Source organism: Xiphias gladius, chromosome 17, assembly GCF_016859285.1.
Source record: "Xiphias gladius isolate SHS-SW01 ecotype Sanya breed wild chromosome 17, ASM1685928v1, whole genome shotgun sequence".
Classification (NCBI taxonomy): Eukaryota; Metazoa; Chordata; class Actinopteri; order Istiophoriformes; family Xiphiidae; genus Xiphias; species Xiphias gladius.
In genome coordinates this window covers 7,189,866-7,210,915 of record NC_053416.1, presented here as the reverse complement: position 1 = coordinate 7,210,915, position 21,050 = coordinate 7,189,866, and the positions used below count along the sequence as shown (strand labels likewise).

At 42.4% G+C, this 21,050-nt stretch overlaps 1 protein-coding gene across 2 annotated transcripts in view; it reads left to right on the top strand.

Annotated features, from left to right (window-relative positions):
* The window catches only part of LOC120802632 (T-lymphoma invasion and metastasis-inducing protein 1-like), a 55,028-nt gene extending 36,196 nt beyond the window's left edge, over positions 1-18,832 (top strand). Inside the window, exons 1-15 of one of the 2 annotated variants that reach the window (XM_040150654.1) lie at positions 1,033-1,174; positions 1,388-1,600; positions 2,898-3,031; positions 11,988-12,212; positions 12,585-12,653; positions 12,798-12,923; positions 13,272-13,380; positions 13,830-14,009; positions 14,200-14,318; positions 14,451-14,559; positions 15,813-15,871; positions 16,280-16,376; positions 17,307-17,394; positions 17,533-17,705; positions 17,876-18,832. In XM_040150654.1, coding sequence (XP_040006588.1) covers positions 1,447-1,600; positions 2,898-3,031; positions 11,988-12,212; positions 12,585-12,653; positions 12,798-12,923; positions 13,272-13,380; positions 13,830-14,009; positions 14,200-14,318; positions 14,451-14,559; positions 15,813-15,871; positions 16,280-16,376; positions 17,307-17,394; positions 17,533-17,705; positions 17,876-18,549 — 2,316 coding nt within the window. In that variant the 5' untranslated portion in view covers positions 1,033-1,174; positions 1,388-1,446 and the 3' untranslated portion in view covers positions 18,550-18,832. Of the gene's footprint in view, positions 1-1,032; positions 1,175-1,387; positions 1,601-2,897; positions 3,032-11,987; positions 12,213-12,584; positions 12,654-12,797; positions 12,924-13,271; positions 13,381-13,829; positions 14,010-14,199; positions 14,319-14,450; positions 14,560-15,812; positions 15,872-16,279; positions 16,377-17,306; positions 17,395-17,532; positions 17,706-17,875 lie in introns of those variants that run through there. The other variant, XM_040150653.1, reaches the window with a different exon arrangement.
* Positions 18,833-21,050: the final 2,218 nt, after the last annotated feature.

Below are 21,050 nucleotides of genomic sequence, written 5' to 3'. Positions count from 1 at the left end.
GGGTCGGACCAAGGTTACTCAAGTGTGAGATTGTGTCCTCCAGTGTAGTAGCAATCTTAAAAGCTGCTAGTTTAGCAGGCTGCCAGCAGCCAGAGGACAGAACCGTACTGACTTTCTACCTCGATAGGCGACTAAAGATGGAAAAAGGTTGTGGCATCCAGACAGCACAATGCATATTTTCGGAATATTACACTATTTTTTGCTGAATCACAAAATTAGGTATGTCAGGCACGGCATAAGTAGGTCTGCGTGTGCGTGAGCTTGTGTGCGCGCGTGTTCTGAGAGGAGAATGAATGGGGTGTGAAAGAGATCACACTTGAGTTTCTGCAGGGTATACGCAAGAAACCAGGCCAGCACTGGACAAGGAGCCCCGGAGGGTCTTCTCGCAATCTTTCTTTCTCGTTCTCACTGTAGTTCCTGCTCCCCCTCCCCCCCCTACACAAGTACACACACAGACACATACATGCAACACGCACAGCCAAGCACACAGAGTCATACGCACACAGCAGTATATGGCCAGAGGGGTTATCTCTCTCTCTGTCCAATAAAGACTCTGCTACAGCTGACATTTCACATCCCAGACAACTAGGTCATAACTTAGGGCTAAATGTGTGCCTTGTGTGTCTATCTATGTAACTGTGTGTGTGTGCCTGCATGTGTCTGTTTATAGCAGGATTCAGTAAATTATGAAAGCCATAATCACAGAATGACTGCCGTTTCCATTGCAGTTGATGATATAAAGTCAGACTGAAGTCAGAAGAAAGGAAAACAAACAAATACAGTGTGTGCTCATGTGTGACTGTGTCAATAGAACCAAAACCCTTTGTCTAACTCAATTCTGCGGTGGTGACAGGCGAGACTGCTGTCAGATATCCTAAACAGCTGTCACAACCAATCAGGTTTATTGGGTGAGGTTGGCTGCTAATTGGCCAGCTGATTGAGTGCTAATTCTCAATTAACGGAGCCGGGCACAGGTGGTTGAGGGGAGGGGCGAGAGAAAAAAAGCCCCAAACTGGTTTCTTTTTTCATATATAGTACGACATATGGGAGACTATATACATAATGACAGGACAGGAATAGACAGGCATTGCATCCTTCTCCTCAAAACCCGTCCAGTCTTGTTAAATCAGAATTAGCCTCAAGCGAAACAAGCATGGCAGGATGCATTTTTAATGTATTGGAGCACATTAGAGTCTCAACATGATTAGCCACAGAGCTGCTGTTAATGACTATGGCACTAAAGTTGTGTTTGTGCAGATCATTTGTACACATTAGCGCTCTTGAGTTGCTGTGTCAGTCTTTCTGTTGCAGTGCATTTAATCAGCCACCTGCATTGGCTCAATTTGACATTTCTCCCCCCTGTTTTTGTCCTTTCACGATCGGCCAGGTTTGAAAGCGGGGGACGAGATCCTGTTGCTGAATGGTAAACCTGCATCTGCCCTCCAAATGGATGATATGAGGGCTGCATTTGTAAACCAAGCGTTGACCCTGAGCATCAGCACCCTGCCCCAGCTGGACCCTCAGGTGCTGTGCTCCGTTCCACCCAGGCGTTCCGACGGTGAGCAGGGCCCAGCCACGGACATCTTCTCCCAGAGCCAGGGTAAAGCTTTCTGTTCTACAAGTTGTTAATATTTAGTTTTGAAAAATCGCAAGTTTCACTAGAGGATGTGTACAAACAGTGTCCTAAAGTGACAAATCTAGTGAGCTTCTTTGTCAGCTTCAAACTGTAACTTAAGTTTGTTGAGGGCCGTCAGATCAGGTAAAAGTGAGAGGGTCGAGAGTGGAGAGTAAACATGATTTTGATGCATTTGACCTACAACTTAGTCCAGTATTAAAATGGGGCCTGACCTTTCTCACAGGAATCAGACCAGTCACACTCTTAAGGTGCTTCATGCCGTAAAAGATGTTTCTACTGGAATTAAAATCAGATTAGCGTTATCCATACTGATGCTTACTATATCTATAGCTTGACAGTATCTTAGAAAGTTTAATTGTTGTTGGACTATGTGGGGGGGGGGAACAAGCAAACAAAAAACCGAACCTTTAGATCATGGAATGTGAAATTGCACAGTGCTCATTTTTTGTCCTTTTTTAGTTTTTATTTATGTTTCCCATCTTGTCCGATCATAGACCCTCTAAGCCCCCCAGGTTTGTGTGATGATTAAAGGGAGAATGCAGCTTGTGATGTCTTTTTCAGCAGAGGGTGAATAGGGCGATCTGCGAATTATGCACGGATGCTGTCTGATAACTAACCTGCAGGCAGCCGCCCGCTTTCCTCTGACCTGCTTTTTTTTTTTTTTTTTTTTTTCCTTCATCTTTGCAAGGGCACCATCGGTATTCCTTTTATAAATTGGGGGTTGCAGTGCACAGGTTGACAAGCTGGTGTTGTTTATACAGGGGGTCAGAGCCGTATGAATATTAATGTGAATCCTTCTGCAGTGTGGAGCTGTCATTGTGTAGACTGTGCCATACGCAAAGGGGTCAGGTGGGGATTTAAAAACACTTCAGCAGACAGATGGAGGTTATTGATGATATCATGCTTAAGAGGAGACGGGTGTACACAACAGGCCTTCACCACAGGGGAGGAAAAACTGGAAATTTCTCATGGATATGGATCGATCATGATGGAAGGTGAAGAGAAAAGTATCTGAGTAGGGACGCTTACTTACAGGTTACTTTTTTCAAAAACAAGTGTGCTGTGCATAGATCCAAAGGGGATACTCATACGCTCATTAAACAAGGAGGTGTAGGGAATCAAATAAATTAGAACCTGCTGAGATGTGGATATAACAATAAGGCCTTTAACTGAGCTTTAGGTAGAGAATCCTGATAATTAGTACACACAGCATATATGTGCCCTTGCTCCCTTTTTTAGCTCTGTCCTTCTCTGTCTGTAGAGGACATCCTGGATGAGGTGTCAGGGTTGACGGTGGATAGCCCGGACAATAGTTTGCAGGGAGGACCTCGGCTGACCCTGCAGAGCCCCGGAGATCATCAGCAGGACAAAACTTTCACAGGGACTGGACAGATGGTAGGCTACGGCACGCAAAGACCCACAAATTTCATATGTATACACACTAAGCCAGACATACAGACACATACATGCAACAGAGTAGGGGATGAACAGTCTAGTTGTAAAAAGGTTGGGTTGGATGTGTTGTTGCAGACAAAGTGTGTGTGTGTGTGTGTGTGTGTGTGTGTGTGTGTGTGTGTGTGAGAGAGAGAGAGGAGAAGTGGCTCTATTTGCTGCATTGTTCTGTTGCCACCTTTCAGCCCTGCGGACTTTTAACTTCAGAGGCGATGTGTTTCACCTTTTGATCTCAGATCTGTCAGAAACGGAAATGCTGATACAGCTGATCAACAATCCAACACATTCTGGATATATGTTAGAACAAATGGCAGGTCATAACCTAACCAGCCGCGTCAGATGTGTTTTTGTTTCTGTGAGCTAGTGTGTGTGTGTGTGTGTGTGTGTGTGTGTGTGTGTGTGTGTGGCATGGAGACGAAAAGGGCCAAGAGATTGTCTGAAAAGGTGGGAGAGGTTCAGAGGCTTTTTCTCATGTAATACTTGTGACCTTTTACGCAAAAGCTGTTTTGGGACAGAAAGATCTGAGACTACTTGTGTAAGTGGTCTGACAGGCATACACAGCCATTACACCATATTTCACACAAACATAACTGATTTGAATGTTTTTTGGAAATTCAAGCCCAACTTGATGGTTAATTCATGCACTAAGTTTGTAATTTCTGCTGAATCCTGTCAGATACTCTCGTTGAACTCAATAATCTTAATCATATTCTTACAAATACCAGATTAGCTTTTCATACAGTGCTGACAACATATTGCATGACTGTCCTTCGTGGTGTGTTCAATAGCCAGTGTGTGTCTGTGAACCTCTCAGTCCTAGCACATGAACAGATGAGTGAACAGTATGTGCTGGATGTTTGAGTGCTCTGGAGCACAGAGATAACGGGTAGACAGGTGAGTGAGAGAGTGAGCGAGCGGCATAATTTTTCTAATTAAGATTATGTCTGGTCTGATCGGTGTTGGCGCAGTGATTGCTGGGACATGCCGTGTGCCAGCCGGTCTCCCTTGGCTACGGTTGTCACTTCCATTACCATGGCAATGTCTGATAACCAGTAACCACTAGAAACTTTCTTTCTGTAGCCCTCTGTCGATAGCGCACACATGAACAAACGATGAGGACAAGGGAAGAGACGGCACTGTCTTCTCTCTTTTGATGTGTGTCAGTGAGCTTCGTTTTTGAGGGGGGGCTAATGGGTGAGGTCAGAGCCGGCTCCAGTCTAGACTCCGTCCTGTTGGACAGTGGTGGTTCTGTGACTCCAATGTGCCATTATTGCTCGGAAGGGAAGCGTGACAAGACGAGAGAAATCCCGACAGATAGGGTTAACAGTTAGGCTGGATAGGGATGAGAGGCCTGCTTAAGTCTCCTTCAGTGCACTTGATGTGGGGGGGAAAAAATATTTAGCGATCGTAAACTTCACAAAGCTGTTTGGACCTCAGCACAGTCCCTAATTAACATTTAAAGAACTATTTTAAGTTCATAGGAATACCATATGCAGAAAGAGATCCATTCAAATCTATTGTAAAACACACAAAACCCCCCCCACAAAATATAGCATGTAATTTTTACTTGACATCCTTTTTAAAAGTGTTGGATTTAACCATTGTAATTTTTAAAAGTTTCTACCGTGTCATGGTTTTACTGTGTTCTTTTATACAGTAGTGGAAACTGAGTGTAGTAATATTATTACCACTAAGTGAGGGAAATATTTTAAAGTTAAAAACAGTGTCAGGGTCAAGTCTCCAGTCGGCACAGAATGAATACCATGTTTGTTCATCAACCAGTAGGTTGGGTGATGAGCTGTACATCCCTCATCTGAAATAATGTAGTCCCTTTGGAGACACACTAATGACACGAATGTTGCTTACCCTTGTCTGTAATGTCGTCCCCTGGTGTTTCATGCTTAGCTTGTGCTTTTTGGATTGTTATCAGATGCTGTTGCACTTACATATAGAAGGACATAGGAAACCCTGCCAGCGAGGCAACATAGAGAAAAACCGAAGCTCTGTAAGTGTATGATCTTCATCTCACCTTAAAGTCTCTCACCCCCTTTCCCAGTCTAACATGTGCTGTCTGATTTGTCCTAATTTCCACCCGCTGTCTGTTTTTTAGCCTCCTTTGTTCATCCTCCATTTTCTCTACCCCTCTTTTCTTGGTTATTGGATTCATTGTCATATATTTTGTCTCCATAACTCAGAGCAACAATGTGACCATATCCTCAGATGCGACAGCTCTGCGTTTTTTCTCTTTGACCTTTCTGATCATCCTGTCTCCTTATCTGCCGTCCTGTGTTTTGGATGCTCTTTTTTTTTTTTTTTTTCCTGTCCTTCCAGTTTCCTTCTGACTTCCTGTCCTTTTTGCCCTCCTCCTCACTAACCCCCTGCTGTTCATTACCATAAACAACATGAGGCTGCTGGCTCTCAAACAGCTCTGCTCCCCTTAGCTCACCAGTCGGCTGTGAGCCCTGACCTGAGCGTGGAGCACTTGGAAGCTTCCTCTGTCAACAAAGACAATCCAAACCCGCCACAGAATCCCTCAGAACTTCAAAAAATCATGTCATTTCTGTTTTTAAAAAAAAAATCTTTCTTCCCCTCCATGTTGATTTTAGCTTTTGTTTCCCCGCTCTCCTCTTTTGGAAAGTCTCCGAAGTGCTGAGGATCACGTCTTACCTCCTTTTACCCATTGCCTGTGGTCACATGGTGGTAAGACTGAGGAAAAAGAGGCAAAGTGGGACAATTTTAATTATCCCCAGATTCTAATTACTTCATTCTCCAGTGTTTCACATCATTTAGTGGAGATAAATGAGTGTCTGGCTAGCCGGAGGAAACTGGGGAGGTTCATTATTTTAGACAAAGCACAGAGACACCTCCTCAATATGATAAACCGACCAGAGAATAAAACAACGATTGCTTGGGATAACAGCGATAATAGAGATGATGGTGATTGCTGGTGTTCTCCAAGGTGTAGTCGGCCTCACTGACAAGTACTGGTTATAATTTACACACCCTTTATCAGTTTGGCTTTGGGGCATTTGAAATGGAAAATACATTATTCAGTATGTGAAGGGTGGAAGGGGGGGGTGTTTCATCAAGGTTTGTTTTGCTAGACCCCTGATGGTATAATTTCAGTTAAATAGCTCCTTGCATGCAGTGCATTTGTTTAATTTAGTAACTGACTACTAAGAAAACATAAATTCCATGCCGTATATCTTTAGCCTTAAAAAATATATATTATATATTTATATATAAATTCTTTAAATCATCCTTTCAATTGTCTCTTCTCACTGACCCCTAAAAACAGGCCTTACAGCTTTGTCCCAGTGGTTGCTGTCATCTCAGTTTTACACTGGAGGGAGCACTGTGCTGATTCCTGAAGCCTTGCAAGACAACAATAATGGTTCTAACACTAAGCATGCAACCAAGAGCAGATGTGTTTTTTTAAAATTACTAAGTGTGATTATCAATACTGTTTGGATTATTTCAGTATTCAATCATTTAGGGGTTGTATTCTATGTGTAATATATGAGAATATAGCCTACAGTACGAAACTTAACTGCTGCTTTTAAGGAAAGGAAGAAAATGCCTCGCACTTGACACACTCTTTATCCTCATAACGTCCCAGGGTTGAAGGAAGAAGCTTGCCGTCCGCAAATCAACTGCTTCAAAGTCAAAATGTTCATATTTGTGAAGACTCGTGTCATAACATAATCATCCTTTCACTTCAGATTAAATGATTATTCTCCCTCTCGCTCTCTCTCTCTCCCTGTCATGACGTATATCCCATCATTCCTCCATAGGGATTTATGGATTTGCATGTTTCCCTGATTTCAGAGGAAACTGCACTCTAAGACTCTCCCTCCCTTCCCCCCCTCTGTGACTCACTGACATGGACAAGTACATGCCTGTTCTTTGAGAAACAATGTCCAAGGAGGGATTAGACACATGCCATCAAAATTTCAGAATCTTTGTGAACTTAGACATGTATATTTCTACATGTCCAAATGCATTATACCGAGTGGGCACAAATGGGTGCGATGTGTTTCGGTATGCCAAGTATGTGGATATGTGTAATCTCTGTTTATCCTGGCTCACCCAGTGCATGGTTTCAGCTGTTAGATGGAGAGCAGGTTTGAGCTTGCCCCCACGCTCTCCTCCCTGTACTCCTCTACGTCTCTGTTCTGAAGGGCGGGTCGGGGATGTAGTGTCTTTTTTTTTTTTTTTTTTTTTTTTTAAAGAAGGTTAATATTTGTCTTTCGGGTCAGCGAATGCATGTGTTGGACTTACTAGAGAAAAGGTATTGCTGTTTGGGCTCTCTTTATTCACTGTCTCTAATTGTTTTTGTTTTTATATATTCTTTCCTAAGTTATTGTTTTCATGCGTCTGAGGTCAAAATGTTGTGTACTGCATGTGTGTACAGTAGGTCAGTGGGTGTGCAAATATATGCTCATTTGCTGTTAACTGATTTGTAATTAACCAAAAGGAGACCTGTTGTACATCATTAAAACCATGCTTGCATTTAACAAAAGGTTAAGTGTCCTTTTTGAAAAAATGTGCTCAGCGAAGAAAACCCTTTTACATTCAACATATTTTAACATTTGTTTCTTATTTCTTCTGTCAGATGTGCAAATTGTTTGGAATTAAGACATGGTCTTATTCCTGAAAGTATTACGTAACTCTTGTTTCTTGGGAGGTGTGCAGGAGGTGGGGTATTGCAAGCCACAGTGGATCGACAAGTTCCTCGCCCAAAAGTGAATTTCAGGCTGTACATTGAAGCAATTAAGGTATGAGAAGTTGAACCTCTAGTAAGAACTGACTCAAATGTCATTTGTAGAATTTACTTCAAGCTGCTTTGCCATAAGGAGATTTTTGGTGCATCCAGGCATTTTTCTTTTTGCTAAGTATGTTTTATTTCAAATTGGTGTCCAGATGCGTTTCTTTTTGATCTTGGAATCTTTCTGAAACTGTTTTTTGGCACAGTTGGCATACAGAGTTAATGATAAGGGCATTTCAGAAACTCATTTTGAAACATGAGACTGAGCTCAAAGGCATAAAATTTACCTTGTTGTTTAAGGTTGCTGTCCTTCTCAAGCGCGTTGACATAAGTCTCTCTCTCTGTGCTGCGATGAACGAGAGAGAAGCCAGATGCCTGTTGTCGTATCCTGTTGGAGTGTTTGGCTTTCACCACCCACTGCTTCCCCAACTCACATTCTCTCCACCCTCCTTTCTCCTCCCCTCTTCCATCTCTCACAAGGATGTGATGTTTGATCTTGTTTTTTAATGTTGTATTCTACGCTGCTGCTGCTCTAACACCTGGACAGAAGTAAGATAGGCAACAAGGACAGAGACGGAGAGAAGAGAGAGTGTAAACGGGGAGTTGACAGGGGAGCATGCAGAGGCAGTCGGGGATTGAGAGAGAGACTGATTGGATAGACACTGTAGGATAAAGTGACATGTGAGCGCTGTTGCTTATTGCAAACTGTTCTATTCAGCCTGTGTAATGGCCTATTTGTTCAGATGTGAGTGCAGTGTGAGTGTTTTTAAATAGCAGGCATCTACTTTGACACTTTTGATGAGTTTGGGTGGACAAGTTCAACCTCCATACATCCTGCACGGGTTGTCAATTTGAGAGGAAGGTTAAAATCCAAAGCCCTCCGGCACTGAGGGGCAAGGAGGAATGGAAACTACCTGGACTGGAAAATCTTGACAGGAAACGGACACACAAAAGGACACCTAACTTCTTGTTGAACTCTTTTTGACCGGCCAGCATGTCAGCCTTTAGGAGGAGCAGGAACTCCAAGCGCTCGACCGAATCCATCTATGATATGTTACAGCTGGTGAGCCGTGCAGTCTGATCTTTGTGTGCGTGTTTGTGTGTTTATATAATGGCTTGTGTTGTGGATTTGGTCCTGCAGAATTCGGTGATTTGTCATGGTACCAGCCATGCTAAGGTTAGCGGTCCAGCTCCCAGTAGAGCAACACAGTCTAATTTCAGTAAGATTTATGGCTGGTCACACGTGTGATTACATGAACTGCAGCGTTCAGATCTTACGGTTTTATATTTGAATGGAATGAAATAATCCCAAACATTACTTGTTAACAAAGTGTCACTGTGCTACAAGATGCAATGCTCCAAAAATGATCTAACAATTGGCACGTATGAGTTAGGTTTCAGTTGTTTACAAATGTATAATGCTGTGAATAATAATACAGACATCCCTCATCTTGAAACTTATCCTTTTAATCAAAAAATATAATTACTGACGTGTACCAATACTTTGTGTTGTTTTTTGATTAGTTCATTAGCATAGTCAGTCTTTGCTTGTAATTAGTGGCGGCGATGAAGCATTATGCAGCCATCGTCGTCCTCCAGCCCATCCCTCTGTCTCTGTCTCCGTCTCCGTCTCCCACTGTCATCTGTCTCTGACGCTGCTCCATCTGTCACTTGGCTGTCACTAATTCCTCTGGCTGTCAAGGGCAAGCTCTGGGGTATGAGAGGCAAGACTGTTAATGTCATTGCTCGGTTTTGTGTGTTTAGAATTACATTGGCATGATTTTTTTATTTAGCATAAATCGGTGTCTGTTTTGCATATCGATCCCTGCATCATTGTTTGTTCGTGGACAACAAACTTATGTTCATTTGATATATTTGAATATTAACCACAAAGTCAATAATATAGTGTGTCACTTTTTAAGTGACACCAATTTGAAGAGGTTTAATTCTCGCCAATGCAGCATGAATGACTTGGACATTAGCAAGGATAAGATCAGATATGTGTGTTTTTGTTTTACTTGCACTCATACTTTGGGTTTATTGTGTGGTGGTGGTAGTTGTGGTTTCCTTCAAGTGACTGAGCTCATATTGACTTGATAGAAGGAATTTCACTGTCAGCATGTCTGACATATCGTGTGTGCGTGTGAATCCGGCAGTGTTGCAAAACTGGTTTTAATACCACAATGGAAAATTGTGTTTGTCATTGCTGCAGCCCAACAGGAGACGAGCCATGGAATCGGCAAAGACAAGCCGTGTCGCCCGGCTAACCAGCTGCACACCAGTCAGTGGAAACACACAAGCAGTGTGTTTATCACAGATTGCATTTAACACTTCCACTGACCCCACACACAGAGATGAGGGATGTTTGTGTGGTGGGGGGGGGACTTACTGATGCACTTCTAAGAAAAACACCGACTGCAGGAGTAAATTGGCGGCATCAGTTCCATCAAACTAAATGACGGCTGAAAGCCGGATAGCTCCTGCTTTGTGTCTTCCGCATGTACAGATTTTGGCCCAATATCACCTGATCAGCTGTAAAACAGCCGAGTTCCACTGCAATGACTCACCATGTCTGGTTGAGCTACTTTGTCATAGATGCGGCGTGCTTGCTTGCGCTGTGGAATCTAAGATATCTCTCCAGAAAGGAAACACCTAGTAATTGTCCTGCCTTTATTAAATCATTCTTCTCTTCACTTCCTTAAAGGTTGATTTTATGAAAGATGGTTAAATTTATGGCTTGGAATATGAGTTTTGTCAAGGCTAGGATTAGGCGTGTTATTTTGGTCTTGACAGGACTCACGTTAAATGAGACATGGACTATAAATATAACTGCAATTCATGTTTGTTGTTCGGGCTGAGCTCCTTCATTCCCCCACATTTTAAGGTTGTTCTTTTTTCTAATTTGTCTTTTTAATCTACTAGTCCTGGCTGAGCAGGGAAAGTAAAAAGATGTAAATGTACATCTCTCTCTTTGTTGCTCTTTGCATCTCTCAACAGAGCTCACGGTCCTAGCAACAGCCTGTCTGGATTTGGCAGGCAAACAATCCTATCAAACCACAGATTCACCTGTGTTCAATATGAATCAATTTTTTTTTTTTTTTTTTTAAATCATAGTAAGTAAATGATTAAGTTGTATTTGCAGACATTGGAAAGATTAACAATAGTTGTTGGTACGGTAAGGATCATAGTATTAGTCTTGCTGTATTACTCATGCTACATTTCAGATTTGCCTCAACACATCCAGCTTCTCACTTTTGATGACGCTCCTATGTCACTTTCTCTCTGTTTTTCTATCTCTGGTGCCTACACACTGTTGTGGTCACCTTCACAGCCCTGGGATGTGGAAGAAACACCTAGATGTGGACAAGAACCTCTTGATCCTTACTATTTATGTTCCTGCGTTAGTTCCAATGTGTAATTCTTAGTTGTTGTTGCACCATCAGTATGTAAGATGATGCATTTGAGCTTCATCCAGAATTTGTTGAGCCTAACTTTGTAAAGCCCAGTTTCTAATGATCCTCATCATTACTGAACATGTATGACCTTTTTTTTTAAGTTTTGAGTAGCGGCAACCAATATTGGACTGTACAGCCAGAGAGAAGCGCAGGGGAAGAGCCCCAGGTTGTTTGTTTGTTTTTGTTTGTTTGTTTTTGTTTTGTTTTAACATTAAGTCTACTACCGGTGTGGCTTGGCAGGTCTGCTCATGCTTGGTATTTTTGATGCCACGGATGTTGGGTGGTGTTATGGCAAGTTTTGCGAGAGCGTACTGTATGTATTGCTGGTGGTGCATATTTTCCAGTTTGTTGTTTGTATCGGCGTATGAGCTGTGTGTGTGTGTGTGTGTGTGTGTGTGTGTGTGTGTGTGTGTGTGTGTGTCCTTGTTTTGTATTTTACTCAACTACACAGACCTACATTTAATTTTTTTTTTTTTTTTTTTTTTGGTGAAGGAGCTTCTGTTGTGTTGCACTATATTCTTACAGCAGCTCTTATGAGAACTGATACTTTAAAAAAAAAAAAAAAAGTCAAACATGCACTAATAGCAGCCTTCTCAGACATTCTGCACAATCCTAGGATTTGTAAAAAAGGGTCACTTAATGACACATCCTTTCTCTTTGTCTCTTTTTCGTTCAGAGCACGGAGCAGGTAACTGCTTTCTGCCGCAGTCTCCATGACATGAATCCCCTGGAGTGCCCTATGTCATGCTCCTCGTCGTCGTCGTCTTCGTCCCTCTCGCCGAGCCCCGTGTCAGCTTTACCGCCCACAGCAGGAAATGCCACCCAGAGACAGCTTTCCCACGCAGACAAACTCCGCAAGGTCATCAATGAACTAGTGCAGACGGAGAAGACCTACGTCAAAGTGAGCACAAGCTCTCTGGAGTGTTTTTGATTTTTATGAGACAGTCTATAAATTGATACCTAGTGAGTCAGCCAGGCATATATGTATCTGTTTGACAGACACACAATATAGAAATGACTGTTCGGTAAAACTACACTTAGCTATTGCTGTTGGGTGTGACATAATCATCTTAATAGCTGTGCAGAATGTTTCATGCTTTTCGTGTCATGGTGGGATATGTTCATACCTGTGCGAGCGGATTTCTTTATTTCTCATTAATGACTCCACATTAAACAGCCATCGCACCAAAAGACGCCCATACATGCCCTGCCTCATTCTTCCTCGAACATCGGATCGCGGGTTGATCTTGTTCATATGCCTTGTCTTTTCCAGGACCTGAGCTGCCTAATAGAGTGCTACTTGACACCTTTGCAGAAAGAGAGTTTCCTTACACAGGATGAGGTACTTTCTACCTGATCTATATAATCTGAGAATAAAAAAAAAAAGAACTCTATGAATTGCTGATTATACAGTACAAAACCCAAGCGCTGAGAATGCCCTCCAGGTAATAGCAATGTCAGAATGATGCGCCATGTTTTGTTGTAGCTGGACGTTTTGTTCGGTAACCTCGTGGAGATGGTAGAGTTCCAGGTGGAGTTTCTCCGAACGCTGGAAGATGGAATCAGACTGGTGCCAGACCTGGACAGACTGGAAAGGGTGGAGCAATTTAAGGTAAGGGAAGGTCAATCTCTTGTAATCTGTACTTACTTACTTCCTCTAGGTGCTGCTGTTTAGAACTGGCTTTTGCTGCGACGATCCCTGATGTATGGCTTATGGTGCTATTGCAGTTGTGCAGACGTGCGTTTGCTCTGACTTCTTTTGGCCAAGCTCAGAAGTACAAATGATGAATTTCACTGTATTTACATTTCTCTCACTGCTGTAGGACACCCAAACAACACCACTTTGGTCACCACGATTGAGATATTTGTTTATTTGCCTAAGTGTCACTCAAAAATCTTGATTTTCAAAAACAAAGATACTTGGGTTGTAATAGCGCGACATGCTCATCTGTTTCCACAGAAAGTGCTGTTCTCCTTGGGCGGTTCATTTCTGTATTACGCCGATCGGTTCAAGATCTACAGCGCCTTCTGCGCCAGCCACACCAAAGTCCCAAAGGTCCTGGCTAAAGGTAAAAATATGCAAACTTTCTTGACGGTCATCAAGCACACAGCCACCGCATATTCATCTGATTTAGTTATATAGCAGTTAATTGCCCTCTACCATCAGTGGCATGTGATAGCTAAGGGGCAAGCATAGTAGAGGAAGCATGTTGCTTAGTCACATGCCTTGCAGTAAGGAGAGCGAGCTGCGACTAGAATCGGCATAAACCTGAAACTCACAGCATGTGTGATCATGCTGTCTAGACAATTTTGAAGGTGCAGTTGAGTTCGGCATTGGCTGCTACGGTCGCTACCCTGAGATAGACTTTAGTGGCCACCTGTTTATTCGATAGTTTTATCTCATGATGGACGTTCTCTGCAGGGACAGTGGCTTATCTCTGCGATGTCTGTATCTCTTTCAGTGTTTCCTCACCTCCTGTGCAAATACTCATGAATACTCATATTTCTGCTCCCCCAGCAAAGACCGACCCAGATTTCAAGGCTTTCCTGGCTGAGAGGAACCCCAGACAGCAACATTCGTCCACTCTGGAGTCTTACCTAATCAAACCCATCCAGAGGGTCCTGAAGTACCCGCTGCTGCTGAAGGAGCTCTATTCTCTCACTGACCCAGACAGTGAGGAACACTACCACCTGGATGGTAAGTGCCAGTGTCTTTTTTTTTTTTTTTTTTTGTATTATTATTCACATGCGATATTTGACGTAACACTGAACTGCAGTGAAATGGTGTATCATTGTCTGTGCGTCAGACTTATGGAACTACAGTTAATAAGGATGCAAGAAAGTGTGGTAATTATAATTTGGAGATGATGAGTGTTTGTCCCATTCAGTTGCAACGAAGGCCATGAGCAAGGTTGCGAGTCATATCAACGAGATGCAAAAGCTTCACGAAGAGTACGGAGCGGTTTTCGACCAGCTCATCAATGAACAGACTGCAGACAAAAAAGAGGTAAACAGGATAATGCCCTTATTTTTATTTTTTTATTTTTTTTCAAGGTTATCCATTGTGAATCCAACAAGTTTATGCACTGACTAAAATTTATACTGTACAGTCTGTTTTATTACTCACTATTTACCTCAGGTGGCTGACCTCTCGATGGGGGATCTTTTGCTACATTCTACAGTGGTGTGGATCAACCCTCCAGCCTCTTTAGTCAAGAGCAAAAAGGACCCTGATTTGGCTGCTTTTGGTAAGGATTAGTCAGTTAGTGTGTTTTCGGATGACATCGTGAAATCAATTCTGGCCTATTTTATTGACTTGTCTTTATACAGACATTTCTTAGATTGAGATTACATAGACTGCACATTCAGAACAGTGCTATTCACAGATGTAAAAACTGAGTTTTCTAGATTTACCCGGCTACATCCACCGCAATCAAATTCAACAGGCTTGGAATACATCCTAATATATCACACTGATTTATACCTAAGACAATACCTAAGCTTCATGAAGGTAGAATTTATTGCTTTGCAGTTGGGTTTGGTTGCATTCTAGCTGATACTTTCCACTTGGTGCACATTTTGAGTTATGTTGGGTTGAAGTTCCACGTTCTCAGTTTCAAATCAAACTCTGGTGAAATGCTTTTTTTTTTTTTTTTGCGTCTTTATGCACTGGACTGGTTGAAATGTTATATAACTTTGAAAATCCCGTCACATCTGCAGGATTTCAGATGGACAGATGGTCTGTAAAGCCCTCATGTATCAAATACTAAAACTGTGTGGGATGTTTGGTTGTAGATGAGTAAAGGCATATTTTCCATAGCCTTTTGCAGTAGATATGCAGTAACTCTTTTCTCAGCAATTCTACTGTGCGTTTTTGAACGTCCTCTTCGCTAGATAAACACTGCGCTTTTATAACCGTAGCTTGCCACTTACTGGCACACGGCATGTAACACCATCTCACATAACCCTGGCATGCATAGTGTGATGCTGGGTGCTATTTTAGATGGTGAATAAAGAGACTAAGTAAAAGGAAAACCCAGTCAGGCATATTACATAAGGAACTTGCATTATTTTTTACTTTTTCATGCGGAGTGCAGCATGTCATCCTCACATCGATGGGATCACGTGAAATTCTCACACACCCTGTTTCGAACATTTTACTCAGCTCAGACGCTTTTGGCAATAAATATTACATCAACATGGTATAAAGGGTGGCACGATCACCCTGGCAAGGTGATCGTGAGGCGCCGTGGTTGCTGTTTGCATGCGATGTTGGGACTTTGGTGCATCTTCATCTTTTGCGCTGCTGATATAGTATGCCAGTAGTTTGAAGCTAGTTCTCCTCAAAACCGTAACTAAAAGCATCCACTGTCGTGCTGCATTAAGCTGTCACTGTTGTACTTTGGGTAATGAAATGTCTTCTGACATTCGATGCATGAATGCAGACCCTCCTAATGGTTTCTTTCGTTTCCCTCTTCATCTCTCCCTTGCCCTCGTTTAGTGTTCAAAACAGCAGTTGTATTTGTCTACAAAGACTGCTCCAAGCACAGGAAAAAAATCGTAAGTACTACTTTTCTCATTTTCTGTTGAATAATTACAATCTGAGTACGCACTACAGAGGGTGTACTGTGCAGATTGGGACTCTGTTTCCTCTGAAGTACTGAAGTGTTTTTTGTTTTTTTTTAAATGGCCTTTTTTAAACTTTTCGATAGCACATTGGGACCACAATGAAATTAAGGTTAATGTTCTCCATCACGGGACAATGGACTGATTTATTGATTGTTAGGGTAGCAACTGAATAGACCAAAGAGACTTTATATGTACACTTTACTGTCCCCCAGTACCGAACAGTAGATGGTTTTCTGTTAAATTGCCCCTTTGTCACTGCGCTCTTGTGCTCTCTGGTGTCGTGTTGATGTATTGCAGCGGTTATGTGTTTTTGAAATTCACCCAGTCTCTGTTTTCCAGGGAGGATCTCACCGTGCGTCTGTGAGCGATGACAAGGATCCTTTCCGTTTCCGTCACATGATCGCGACGGACTCCCTGCAAGTCCGTGCCCTTGCAAGTAGGTCTATTTGGATACAGTTACATACAGCAAAAGTAATTGACTGAGCTCAGGGCTCAGTCAATATCAGAGCTGGGCCACACACCAAACTCAAGTCTTGGATAACACGGTTGGCTTTTAAGTTTTTAATTTTGATTTTAATTATTTGGTGATTTATATTGGACAAGAAAATGAATGTTCAGACAAAAACTCTTTTGAAGCACCATGTGGAGACCTGAGGCCTCAAAATCGATATTACCAGTCAGTCAGATGTCTCAATAATGAAAATCTATGCAGTAGGGAAACTTATGAAGGGATTTTGGACTTTTGCATGTGCTACAGAATTAGCTAAATTCATACATAAATATATTATACATCATTCTGTGTGGAAATATGTCTGTACTAAGAAGCTGGAATCTGTACTGAAACTCTCTTATTATTAAAAGTTTTTAATATAGCCTCACAAGGGAGAAATTGGACGTTAAAATTACTAATTTTGGTAGTGCCTAAACTAAATTTTTGCTCATTTCAGTAGATTTGCTCATCAGATGAGAGTGCACATGCTGTTCTTTAGAAATAAATGTCCTGCATTTTAATTTTGGGATCATAGCAAAGATCGTTTTCATGTGTGAGAGTCTGTCACCCGAACCACAGAAGTCGTTCCTAATGACCCAATAAATTCTGACGGTAGCTTCAAAGGCTCTTGAGTCCACCCAGGGCTGCTGTTTTTTCTCTCCCACAGAAAATGAATGATAACTTTTGTAAACGAAATAGATAAATACCTATTAGTAGGTCTGCATGCAGCCCCCCTGTCTCTTAAATCACCCTCTGGCATTTCAGCTCAAGCATGTTTATCTGCCTAATGGCCTCTTGTCAAAGGGGAAGAAATTGACAGAAATGAATCGAATGCTTTTATAAACGTAAACCACATCTCTCCTCTCCCACTTGCAGACTCTGAGGGTGCAGCAGTTTGTGAGATAGTTCACACAAGATCCGAATCTGAAGGAAGACCAGAGAGAACCTTCCAGTTGTGTTGCAAGTAGGATTATATATTTTTTCCCTCCCCAAAAACTGTACACATGTATTCAAGACCTGTGAACTGAAGGTATTGGAAAACAAAAGACCCTTCTCTAATATACAGTTTTTAAGGTCTCGTGCTTTTTGTCCGATTTTGCAGTTCTCCAGATAGTAAGAAGGACTTTCTGAAAGCAGTCCACTCCATCCTTAGGGAAAAGCAGCGCCGCCAGCTTCTTAAGACAGAGTCCCTGCCGCCCAACCAGCGGTACGTCCCGTTCGGGGGCAAACGCCTGTGTGCCCTCAAAGGATCACGGCCCATCATGAACAGAGCAGGTGACAGAGCTTTAGCATGTCTTCTAGTTTACAGGAACCACGATATGCTGGAACAAGGAACCAACTTCTTGTGCCAGTAACTCAGAAGACTTACTTTGTCTATAAAAATGTATATACATGACATTACCAAAATGTAATAAGGTGTCATGTATCTTTTTCTGTTTGTTTAGCCTCAGCTCCATCTCGAACACTCGCCCGCAGGAAGCTGGTGAGGAACCGCTTCACCATCAATACTGACCTGGTTTTCCACGGCAACAACAACAACAGCAACGATTCCGACCCCTCCCACAACCCTTCATACCCGTCTTCCTGCTCGCCGCTGTATCAGCATGCCCTCCCTCAGTCCCAAAAACCTCAAGGAGAGGACACTGACCGTTGGGTGGAAGAGCAGTTTGACCTGGGTTGCTACGAAGACCAGGGGGAGGGCATCGGCGTGGGGCAGGTGAAGGAGACGGACATTTTAAGCGACGACGACGAGTACTGCAAGTCTGTCCGGGCCGCGTCGGCAGAACCGACTGACCTCGAGGGGCGGGTGGAAGTGCTCAACCTCGAGGGCGCAGAGATGAGGAGCCACAACCTGAACGGACCGGTAGACACTAGAAGTGAGATCATACACTGTGAGACGGAGGAGGAGAGAGTTGATCGAATTAAGCACGGTGATGGGACAGGCTCAGCAGACTCCTTCACCTCCTGCGCTGTCTCTATGTCCCGCTGTGCTACCCCGACTCTAAAGCTTGCCCCCTTGAAGCAGTGTGCTGTGGAGGGGGCCACAAACAACGACCACGACGTCATCTGGGTGCGACGGGACGACTTTGCCAACGGGTGCAACAGTGACGTCTTCTGAAATAATAACAGACGACGAGATGAAGAAAGGAGACAAATGGTGGTTTCTTGCACTTTTTACATAAAGTAGAAGTGCAAGAAAATTGGGGATAATACGGATACAAGCTTTAAATATGTAGAAGCTGAAGGAGAACACATGTATAGAAGGTATTAAACCTCAGCCTCCCCCCCGTTGTGACTACACAACCCTTTATCCCACCTCACCTGCATCTCCCCTACTCAGACAATCCTAAAGTACTGAAACACCAAGTGAGTAAGGAGAGAAAAAAAAAAAAAAAAAAAAAGGTACTCAGCTTCATTTGAGGTATCTTGAGACCTAGAGATTCTCATCCCGAGCTGCTTAAAAGTAAACTACAAAGAATACAGAGTCCTCACTGTCTTGGACATACACCCAGGTATTACACACACACACACACGTGGAATTGTATGTGAACGTATGAACAAGACAGCACAGCATGTCCACGCAAATAAAACGAGCGTGTGCTTGTACACTGTAAGTGCATATAGTACACAGAAGCACAGACACAGAGACTCTAGGCAGCTACTGTACCATGCACACATTGTACTGAAGAGACGCCGTCAATGAACTGTGACCTTCTGGCCAAAAATGTCTATTTTTCAACACAGGTACGTGGGTGTTATATTTTTCTGACTTAGAAACCGTGTTTGTATTTTAACACTCAAGGGCTGTGTGTTTACTGAACTTCTCTTCAGGGGCTTTTGGCTTAACGACTGCTGTTTTTAAATGATGGTGAGATCCAACTAGCTTTATTGTGCTTTTTATTGTTTTAACTTAATATCAGCTGCACATTGGTGTACTGTATAGTCAGGAGTACAATAGTGCCATTAACCTCTTGTATAAAAATGTTTTGAAGCTCACTTTTGTCTCCTAGAATATCCTTTTAAAAGATAGTTTGAACAACTCTTTATTGAATTATTGCATTTTTAATGTTTACACCAACTTCAGCTGCCCAGTGTTGCAAACCACCTTCTGTGTTTGGTGTCAGAAACGGGCTTGAGAGAGCCAGCGCTTGTGTCCTTCACATGAATGTCCAATCTTTACTTTTGTTGCTCAAATAAAATGGCATTGTTATTTTGATAACCAATGTATTTCATTACGGCCATCAATATACCGGCCCCCCCCTTTTTTTTTTCTTTTTTTTTTTTTTTTTCTCCTTCCCCAGAAGCCACGCTCTCTTCATGCTCCGTGTCCTGGAGAAATAGCATAATATTTCCTACAACAATCCTGTTTTACTTGAATTTTCTTTGTTGTTTTGGGAAACGGTGTCCAACAGAGCCATGTTAGTGACTGTTCTGTAACTCCAAGGCGAAGAGCAATCAGGCAGTCATCCTCTGACTGATTCAGACATCATCTTGTGCTCTCTCCAGCTCCTTTTGACCTTTGTCATGTCAAGCAGCACAACAACCACAAGGAAGACTGTCTGTCCCTGTCTGTCTGCGACAGGCTTCACCCCCTACTACACTTCAATTTCTCCCCTCCTGCATTTCTTGTCCTATCCACCAGGCTGTGCTGTTTCACTGTCATCACAACAACACACTTGCTGAGATCACCAGTCATTGCACCTTTTAATGGACGTATTGAACATGCACTTAATAACCAACTGTGGGAGGAGGATGTTGGGAGTATGAGAGACTGAGGAGGGTTGAGGGAAATAGTACACCTTGATGTTCTTACTATTGTTTTATTTTTTATTCTGACGCTGGTTTCTTAGATTTTTAGCTTACTGGATGATGATGATGATGATGATGATGATGATGATGCCCAGTAAGGATGTTCAGACTGTGAGGTACAATCACCTGTCCTTGGAGGCGAACCCTGTGAGAACTCCTTTGACTCCTCTCTTTGTACTAAAACTGTGTTCGTACATAAAAACTGTGCAGTATTATCATTTTTATGTCAAAATAAATTTTTCTAAATTTAGTTGTGTGTGTGAAAGTGGTAATCATTTTTCATTTTTACTGGTGTTGACTGAAGTCAAAAAGCTAATTTTTCTTTCTGCAACATCGATACAGAGCTTAATAACTTTTATCTCTCAAGGGGAGACCCAGCGTTTTCATTATCATTGCAACCTCACATCAGTTGATCAAATGAAAATAATGATGGATGCCAGACCATTTTGCAGATTCAATTTCAGTCAGAAAATCTATTGTCTTGGGTTTAAAGTGTAGAAAAGATTAAATAAAGGATCCAAAGCGCTCTTGATGGATTACTGAACAAATATTCAGAGTTAAAACTTTAAGGGGGGGGGGGGGGCTTAATTTAGTGAAAATATGGCATGGTATGAGGAAGGAGGACACCACATGGAAATCCCAAACTAAGTCAGACACAAATCCAGTTAAGTACAGTTAAATACAGACACAGTTAAGTGAGACAAAATGTCTTTGATGAAATTCAGTTTGCCTGACCAGAATGGACCTATACTGTAGGCAGTCCTGTTTAAAGAAATTTCATTTCCAGTGTCCATAAAGTAGAAAAACCAA